Source organism: Austrofundulus limnaeus, unplaced genomic scaffold (assembly GCF_001266775.1).
Source record: "Austrofundulus limnaeus strain Quisiro unplaced genomic scaffold, Austrofundulus_limnaeus-1.0 Scaffold41, whole genome shotgun sequence".
Classification (NCBI taxonomy): Eukaryota; Metazoa; Chordata; class Actinopteri; order Cyprinodontiformes; family Rivulidae; genus Austrofundulus; species Austrofundulus limnaeus.
In genome coordinates, this window is record NW_013952443.1 from 2,000,397 (window position 1) to 2,009,965 (window position 9,569).

General features: G+C 40.0%; 1 protein-coding gene across 5 annotated transcripts in view; it reads left to right on the forward strand.

Annotated features, from left to right (window-relative positions):
- Positions 1 to 9,569, forward strand: part of adamts10 (ADAM metallopeptidase with thrombospondin type 1 motif, 10) — a 70,385-nt gene that overhangs the window by 47,410 nt on the left and 13,406 nt on the right. For all 5 annotated transcript variants that reach the window (XM_014007357.1, XM_014007358.1, XM_014007359.1 and 2 more), the window contains 4 exons: positions 1,185 to 1,308; positions 7,689 to 7,769; positions 9,085 to 9,248; positions 9,358 to 9,484. In XM_014007357.1, coding sequence (XP_013862811.1) covers positions 1,185 to 1,308; positions 7,689 to 7,769; positions 9,085 to 9,248; positions 9,358 to 9,484 — 496 coding nt within the window. The remainder of the gene's footprint in view (positions 1 to 1,184; positions 1,309 to 7,688; positions 7,770 to 9,084; positions 9,249 to 9,357; positions 9,485 to 9,569) is intronic.

Here is a 9,569-nt window from a genome sequence, read left to right on the forward strand (position 1 = left end):
ACATTCCACAACATATAAAGTCCATCTTAACACATATCGTCATTTGTTGGACACCTTCTTTTGCAATCACATCTACAGACTACACTGTAAATGCTGCTTTTTTATTTGTAGATTAGTATGTTTGTGTGTGTTTAGTGTATATTAATGTGATGTGATGTTTAAGTTTAAATCATTTATTCATTTAATTTAAAAACAAATCAAATTTTACACAAAAAATGCAATCACAAATAAAATAAAAGGCAACAGAAAGAAGAAAATTATATCTGCCCCCTTTTTAAAAAGAAAATAAACTCAATAATAATCTTCAAGTAACAAAAACATTAACAACACAAACAACAATTCGTATGAATACACATTATAATATTTCATATTTTTTGAACAAACCAACTTTTATCATTTTATTAAACATAAACTTTGATCAAGCAACATCACTGTCCAGATTATTCCGTAGTTTTATTCCCTGGATTGAAATACATCGCTCCTTCAAACTGGTTCTAAATTTAGGTTTCACAAACATCTCTATCCCTGTAAGATTAAAACAACTGATGTTGGACATTTGTGTTTTTTTTATTTTTTATTTTTATTTTGGTTCTGCAGAACGGCTATATAACAGCAATTATGCTGATTTCTTTTAATTTTTTCCTGTTTTAAAAAGAAAAAAGAAAGAAAACGGTTGATTTAAAAAAAACTCAATGCTGAAGCTAAAACTTTAGCAAAAATGAGCAAAAGCTAAACAAGCAAAGCTTATTTTAAAAGCTAACAGTAGAAAAGCAACTATGAATTCCTGACTATATTAAGTAACTAAGAGAACTTAATATAGTGAATTGGATTTGAATCGAAGCAGTAGTTTGTCCATTTTTTATGTTTTTGTTTAAGTTTCTGTTAAAAGAGTCTGAGTAAAACCACCTGCTGAGCTCATCATAAAATTTATTTTTCGTCGACAGCTCTGARTTTAGCAACCAGAGCATTATGTCTGCTCAGGATCAGAAAACGCATCTGGACTTGCCATCTGATATTTCTGTTTTTTAAAGAAGTGGGTCTGGAAGACATTAGGAGGTAATTCGTCAGCGTGGCCTCTGACGCCCCTCAGCTCGCTGTCTGTGTCCCCGCCACCCCACCCCCACCCCTTTCGTCCATGACTCTGAGTGACCCCTGCACTTCAAACCTTTTCTTCCTTCCTGCAGCACGTGGGCTGCGACCGTGTTCTCGGCTCGGACGTACGAGAGGATCGCTGCCGGCTCTGCGGGGGGGATGGGAGCAGCTGTGTCTCTGTGGAGGGCGTCTTCAATGACTCGCTGCCTGAAGGAGGTAGAGACACTTCTTTTTATTACCAGGTGTTGCCACTAATAAATATCACCTGCTGCTGAAAAGAGGGCAATGATGTTTTTGCTCATGTGTGCGATACTGAGACGTTTCACGAACCACTGAACCAACTTTAGTGAAACTTCCAGGAAATCACCATTAGATGAACATCTGCAGCTGATTAGCTTTGCAAGTCAACTCGTTCAAGATGGCTGCCACAGCTAAATCCACATCGGTCAACACAGAAATGTCTACAACAGTCAAATTTAACACGTGATCTGAGCATGACACCTCATGACATCACAGTAACTTCACATCATGTTTTCAAGAATTGGTCAAAACAWTTACAGCTGCTTTATTTAAAGGGCACATATCATACAAAATCCACTTTTTAGCCGTTAAAAGCATTTTGTTGTGTACTTGGAGTCCCTTGGAGTGCAGAAAAGTTTAATTCAGTCTCTCCTGGTGCTGCAACAATATCAATTTGGGTCATATTTTCACCCTGTTTAGTTTTCTGTGACGTTTTCTGTATTATTACATCACAGAATCTGCGACAAAAAGGGTCTGARCTTACCACCTACAGTTTGGTGGTCTTCATTCTCCTCTGGTTCTGGGTCAGACTCTGCCTCCAACATGTGAGGCTGGATGGACAAGTCTTCCCTTGTTGACATCTTTNTGCGCAGCTATGTAGCACTAAACCCCTCTATCAAACTGGAATGGACCGGTCTCGAAGCTGGAGGGGGGCGGAGTGTGAAGCGCCCCGTTCGGATTTAAAGAGACAGCCTCAAAAATGAGTTGATCTCACACACATCTCAGAAAAGTTGTGAAAGAGGGGCTTGTGGAGTTACAATAARGAGGAATTCAGACATTCAGCATTGCAGTTCCACTTTATACAGACYCCAACTGAATGGTTTAAATGTGAAAAAGAAGGATTTRAAAGCAGGATATGTCTCCTTCAAAGTGATTTTGGTGYAAAACTTTGGCATGAAAGGTAGCGCGGCTGTTATGTATTCTGTCAAAAAATCCTAACTYTTTGACTTTGGATCAGTGTCCACCTTTCCAGGAATTAGACAAAGCCATCAGGAAAGCATTTATTCGAAGTTWTGCAGCTCAATCTGTTGTCTCAGATTATGCACATTTGGATTTTGGCAGCTTGTACTAAGGGAAGACCTTGGAAAGATGTGCATATTGGTATACACCAGAGGTTAAATATATTTAGTACAACTGTGYTCCCAAAAGCATGCTGTTACATTTACTGTAATTATTTCAGAAAACCAGTAAAACACTACATGTGCTGCAGATTAAAGACTCAACTGTCTATAAATATGGAAGCTAGAAAAAGGTTTTCTGTAGGATGTGTTGTGTATAAACAAATTTGTACATTGTCAGTAGTGTCAGTTGCATCTACAMAGTCAAGATCACAGAGTGTATGGATTCATGCTACACAAGKTTTTATTAAAAAMMAAAACAAAATATGAGTGAAGTTGRCTTCACSTACTRACAGAACGAGTCAGCAGCTGAAGGTAACCCCTCAGAAATGTCTCAAATTKTAAACCCAACCAGTGCAGTCAGAGTTCCTGCTGCTATCAAATCTATTCCGGGTGACTTTGTGCCCACAACACCGACTCCGGAGGCTCTCACCCACGTGTCAACACCCGTTACATCCGTCCCCGTGACTCTTCAGCGGGGCCACACCCGGAGCGGACAGTTCTGATCCAGACCGCAAAGACCAGACCAGTCTGCCAACCCGGTTCTGAGGTCACAGCCGCCCTTGAAATATCTGGAGTTATTGTTGGCAAAAGCAACAACAAAAATAATCCCACAGTAAGGCAGCTGATATGTAGGTTTTACTGCTTTTTTTTCTTATGTTATCAGTGTGTGATTATGAGAAGGCTACGATCGTTGTTTGCATTTTTATTAAAGTAAGAAAATGAAGGGGATAAATATTAAAGAAAGGTGCTTGAAACTGACACAATTAAAGCTCTAAATAACAYGCAGGATCCAACATTTTTCATCGTTCTAAACTGTCGCAATCAGACTTTCTCCAAGAGATTCTCGTTTTTATAGCCTGGTAAAAACCAGACCYTTGTCCTTTGCTTCGTACGAGGGTCTGGACTCTCGACTGTAGAGAAGTTATTCTTGCTGGAGGCGTGGCCTCTGCTRAAGTTAAAAATGATTGGATCGGTTGGCCGCGACGTATGTGTTCCAGCTCCACTGTGAAGGAGGCTAAGCTAAGAAGCTAACCGGAAATCGCGTGCACTGTAAACAACCCTACTGAGAGGAGAAATATACCGAGCTGAACGAGACGGCTGTGAATGAGAGCTGCTGCTTTGTCAGACAAATTTAWTTTAATTTGGAAGCCTTATCAACACAGATTGGTTTCGTTCACTTCCCCCACTGCCGCTAAACAAACTAGCAAACACTGCGCAGAAAATCAACGTCGTTCAAAACTCCGCCTTCTGTTTGCTGATTGGCCCAGGTAAAATAAACTTCAAGAGACACTGTGCAGAAAATCGATGTTTTTTTCTCTGATTGGCCCGGACGAAAATTCTCCCAAAGAAATCCTTGTATAAGTCCCAGACGGAGCAGTGAAGGGAAACTAGAATTGAGCGGAACTGCGTAGGAAGGCAAGGGCCAGGCTATCGTTTTTCAGAAGGTTTTTTTAAAAGTAGAGGCTTTGGAGAAAAAAAGGCAATATATTGCAATACGTATATCACCTTGCTTAAAGTAGTGCAATATATTGTGATCCCTGTTGCATTGTATCATCAAATTCTTGCAAATAAACTGCCATCATTTCCATGTAATTTCWTTATTTAGGAACCATCACTGAGAGCAAAAAAACAATCCTTTTGTACATTATTTTAAAATCATTTTTCATCCGTGATTCAGGTTAAACAAATACTTGTGYTCACATTGAAACTTATCTTTATTTCCACATATTTTGAATATTTCTTTTTTATTTTTAATATGTTATATGTTATTTTACAAAATTTGGATTGTTTTGGTTTTGCTTTGTTTATTGCACAGCACTTTGGTTCAACTTGTGTGGTTTTAAATGTGCTCTTAAAATAAATTGACGAGACTTTGACCATTCAAATACTTTTATTTGTTTGTTCGTTTAGCTTGCACAATTCAATCTGCGGTTAGTGCACCATAAATATGTCATTAATGCTATTTTCTCCAACACTTTGGAACCAGGCTGATGTTTCCTTTTTATTTTTAGTCACACAGCATAAATGAGTTTGGCATTCATAAGTCAGTTTGATTTGTCTAAAAGGTGTGGAATTATAGATCCTAAATACTTAAATCTGTTAAAAAATGAACAAAAGCCTTTTTGCTGTTAAACTTGAGTTGCAAAAACAATTTAAAACTTTTCTGACTTGGGTCACTACYCCTGCACAGCCCGTCCACATCTACGACCAAACTCAAACTCCAGGCAGAAAACTGAAAACTTATTCTGGTCACAGGCAGATTTATGACTAAAAGAATCACTCAGTCATGTCTACAGCGAGCTTTTGATTCCTCTAAACTCTGAAAGCCCGCTGCCAACACGTCTCTTCCCCYCGTCTGCTTCTGTGATTTAAAGGATCCCTCTGGAGAGTATGGACCTCTAGCAGTGCTTTGGGGGCAGTTTTTCCAATGTGTGGCTTTCCGTTTTGCTTGTCTCACATGTGCAAATTCAACACAAATACACAAGACTGGCATGGTGCAATATGGTTGTTCCCTCTTGGCCGAGCTTCAAAAGACTGAGCGATCCTCCGACACAAACAGAAAAAAATAGAACTGGATGCAAGTCCATGTATTTATTCATTCATTCAACAAAAAAGAAAATGTATTTACAATAAAAACAAAACACAAGTTATAAATTCAATGAAAGGAAGCAGCAAGATTTTTTTATTGTATCTGCCCMCTCTTGTTTTTTTCCCCTCAAAATTTAATTCAAACTGGTGTAAAATATTGGATCCTTCCCAAACAAACTAACATTTATCATTGTCTACAAATTTTTCCAGCAGTTTTAACAAAAACGTTTTCTAATTAAAAAATGAAAATATCACATTTGACTTCATTGATAGATCAAAAAAAAAGAACTTGACAGTACTGATGGAGACAGAAAACATGAGACAGTGTTGAACCTTCCCTCGAGTAGACTAACAAAATTACTCCTCGAGCATTGACGACTTATCCAGGAGGTCCCAAAAGAGCCCAGAACAACATCTAAAGCCCCACAGGCCYCACGTGCCTCAGTTAAGGTCAGAGGTCACGATTTAATAATAAGAAAGAGTCGATGTGCAAAAATGACCTCCATGTGAGAGTTCCACAGTGAAAACCACCGCTGAGCAAAAACAAAACAAAGGCCCGTTTCAGGAAAAAGATTAGACCTACAGTCAAACATGGTGGTAGTGATATAATGGTTTGGGGTGACTTTGCTGTTCTTTATCTAAAAAACCTGAAGGAGAATATGCAGCAGGCAGATGATCCAAATCACACAGACATGTTTAAAATAGTGCTGTAGTCAAGACCACCTAACCCAAGACCAAATGTTTTAGGGTTTGGACCAAGTCAAGACCAAGACCAGAAAATAAGAAATGGAAACTAGTGCCTTTAAAACATACAGTACRCTGTACACAGGTAGCTAACAGCTAGCTAGCTAATATTGACTGAATCTGTTTGTGTGAGGGTCGGGTAAAGAGTTTTGGTACAGAGGCAGATTACTAATGTTAGCTAGCTAGCTAGCTTTGCTAACATCACTTACACAAATGCTGTGTCTCAATTCATGGGTTGCAGCCGACGTAGACCGTGGCCCACGTTGTCCACAGTCTACGTGGACCGTAGGCCGCTCAGGTCGGCTGCATAAACGGCTGTGAAATGAGMYGGTCTAGTTTACGGAAGACGTATGTTTACGTGACCACGCTCTGCCTCGTTGCATCGCTTCAGTTGGTTTTTCAAGGTATAACTTCACATAATTCAGTTTTAATAGAAAATTGTTACAAGTAAATAAATAAAAAGTGTTAATAATTTGGGTTTAGCTCCAGTATCAGTACTTGTAACTGCATTTTATTTAACATCTCATTGCAACAAAGGTTTCTTCAGCTAAGTTGTTTAACTTAAGTTTTTCGGTCCGTGACAACTTTCCAAACTCCGTCATTAAAAAAAGAAAATACTCTGCCGTCAAAAAAACAAACAAACACGTCTTTGTTTTTCTGTTTCAGTTGCTAACAGCGCAAAGAATTCAGGGATACTCAGATGCAGCCGACGTTTTCGGGGTTTTGTAGGCCGTATTTGTAGGCGCATATAAATTGGGACAGCCTACGGCGCGGGGCAGTGACGTAAGCAGCCAACAAATGCGGTCAACGTCCGCTGCAACCCGTGAATTGAGGCACAGCCATAGCTCACCTTTCTTTGCTCTTCCTTTCTAAGTGACTATAAAAGTTTAATGTAGTCCTCCACCATCCCTGAAAGCCAAGCACTGCAGAATTTACACGTCACTGTATGCTTTCTTGTTGTTTTACAAATATATTCTTTATGATTTATGTGGCCAAACTGTATTACTGAAGATTTTGCAGACATCTTCTCCCGCTCCCAGACAATCACTGCTCACTTTCTTGGAGTGTCGTGCGTGAGTGAAAGGCAGGAGATTGGTGACAGCGGTAACAAAAATACATAATTAGCAATGAGTCACGCTTGCATTTGACTCAGTTCRTTTTACATCCAATGAAAGCAAAGATGTTAACAATTAAGCTGGACAATATTCTGGCAATTTAGTGATATTTCCACAGTTGTGGTCTTGTCTGGTCTTGAAATAAATTCCCAAGTCCTCAATATTTGAGACMGAGACAAGACAGAGTACAAATGAGGTCGTGTCTGAGATGAGACCAACAAAAAGTGGTCTTTAGACCAGTATCGAGTACTACAAYACTACAACAAAGCTCAATCTAACACTTTTAAGGTAGTTGAAAACTTTTGATCCAGGCTCGGTTTCTCCTTTTCAAAGCGATCACAATCCAAATGACACTGGAAGGAATTAGATTATAGCTCAGAGTTTTTATCATGCCTTCTTTAAGTTATTTATGGTGCTGCAGCACCTGGCCTGCTGGCTGGACAGCAGAGCAAAGCTGGAAGAAAAAAGCAGAGCCAGGCGGAGATAGAGGTGAGATGAGCAGAGAAAAACGGGACATGACAGATGGAGGGAATGGAGGAGAAGCCAGCTCTCTTGGCAAAGATGTCCCATTTGAGCAGAGACTCGAGGAGATCTGCCCAGGAATGCAGCTGGAAACCGAAACCTCTTCTTGGAGCACGGATGTCCCACAGAGTGAATCACTGCTCCTGCATCCACCACCACTGCTGTTTGCCTTCATTTTTTTTTTTTACTTTTTGTGTGTCTTTAGGTTACGAAGAGGTGGTCAGAATCCCTAAAGGATCAGTCTTCATCCACATCCAAGAACTCAACATCTCCCTAAACTACCTTGGTAAGATGACGCTAATTTGAACCGACTGTTGTTATAAATCCTGGAATGTAATCCAGGACCCCCCTAATATCTCAAATRGGGGTCTCTGCAGTACAMAGGGAGAGTTTCTTGGTGTGTGAGCAGAGTTTGTCCTGACTGTGATTGGCAGAGTTCCTCAGTGTGGGCGGAGTTTGTCCTTATAGGGATTGGTGGAGTTTGGAATAGAGGTGAAGGTTCTTGGGTGAGCGGATTTTGGCAAAACCACTATTGGTCGTATTGACTTTTCTTGTAGGGCAAGTTAGAAGAAGAAGTAATGGTAATCTCAAAATTATTGTGAACATGGAAATGTAATTTATTGACTGTCTTTATAGTTTTAAACAGAAAAATATCTTAAATAAAAACTATTGTGAACATGTAAACATAATAGACTGTTTCATWGTTAGAAATTATCACAAATGTGCGAATCGGGCCGACCTCACGTTTATCAGGAAAAGGCTGGGGTTGCTAAGTTAACCATACATGTCAGGTTGTTCGGATTATCCGTAATTTTGCAGGTATACAGATGTACAGAGAGAGCAATGTCACAGATTTTTTTATGTTGTATGGATTTTTTCAAAAACCCAGTTTCCAATTTATTTAACATGTCAAAGCCTATAGGATATTAAAAAAAAAACAATTAATAACATCAATAATCTATTTCCAGCCCACTCTGYTGCTATAAAATAAGTTCTTCCGTCCTCATTTCCTTCTGATATTGCTGCAGCCGACAGTCCGCCAGACAGCATTATACAGGTAAACGGCCGAAGGGGTTGACATGTATGGGTAACGCCATTGTAATAGCACAAATTCAACAGGTAAATTTACACTGTTATACCGAGACAATGTATTTGCTCTAAACTGATTTGTGTTGAACTTTCCTTTTGGATCGTAGATGCTATGGTTCCTATCTACATGTGCTTGTTGAGCTTCTTCAGTTTGCATAATTCCAAAAACATTTTCTTATAGCAAACCTCAGCTTTCATCCAGTGACCCGGAAAAGCTAGGCTTCGCCAAGCATGCTACAAGATGGTCTATTTCTTGATTCAAATTTGGTGCGACTTCCTGTCTCGAGTTAAGACTAAAAATATTTTTTTTAGATTTAAAAATATTGGAGCTTCCTGGCCATTTCGACCGAGCTATACAAAGTTCCCCTCAGCTGCCCGGCGTTCTTTAAACCCCACCTAAAACAGTCATTTCGACCAATCACGTCTTGGACAAACTCCTCCCACACAACAAGAAGCTCCCACTTAGTGACTGCAGAGACCCCCTTTCTCAAATATCTCCCTCTGTGTTCCAGTGCTGAAGAGTAAAAGCGACCAGTTTTTTATCAACGGGAAGCTTACCATCGACACGCCTCGAAGGTTCAACATTGCCGGCACCACCTTCCACTACAGACGGCCCACTGATGGGCCAGAAACCCTTGAAGCCCTGGGTCCAACAAATATCACCCTTATTGTCATGGTAGGAACAGAAGCAAAAACAGCAAATCTGTTTTCCCACTTGGAGAGTGGACAGATAGGTAGTTTGAAGGAGTGCCTGAGATTGAGTTGTGGTAAATGTGTGTGAGCAGGTGCTGGTGCGAGAGGAAAACCCAGGGATCCACTTTCGCTTCAACCCACCAGTCAGCCGGGATCCTCAGAGTGGGTTTGCCTGGCACTACACCTCCTGGTCTCGCTGCTCATCTCTGTGTGCTGGAGGTAGCAAAACCCACTAAACACCAGTGTTGTATAAAGTACCTCAAAGTGATACTTGAGTAAAAGTATCTTATCATAAAAATACTTT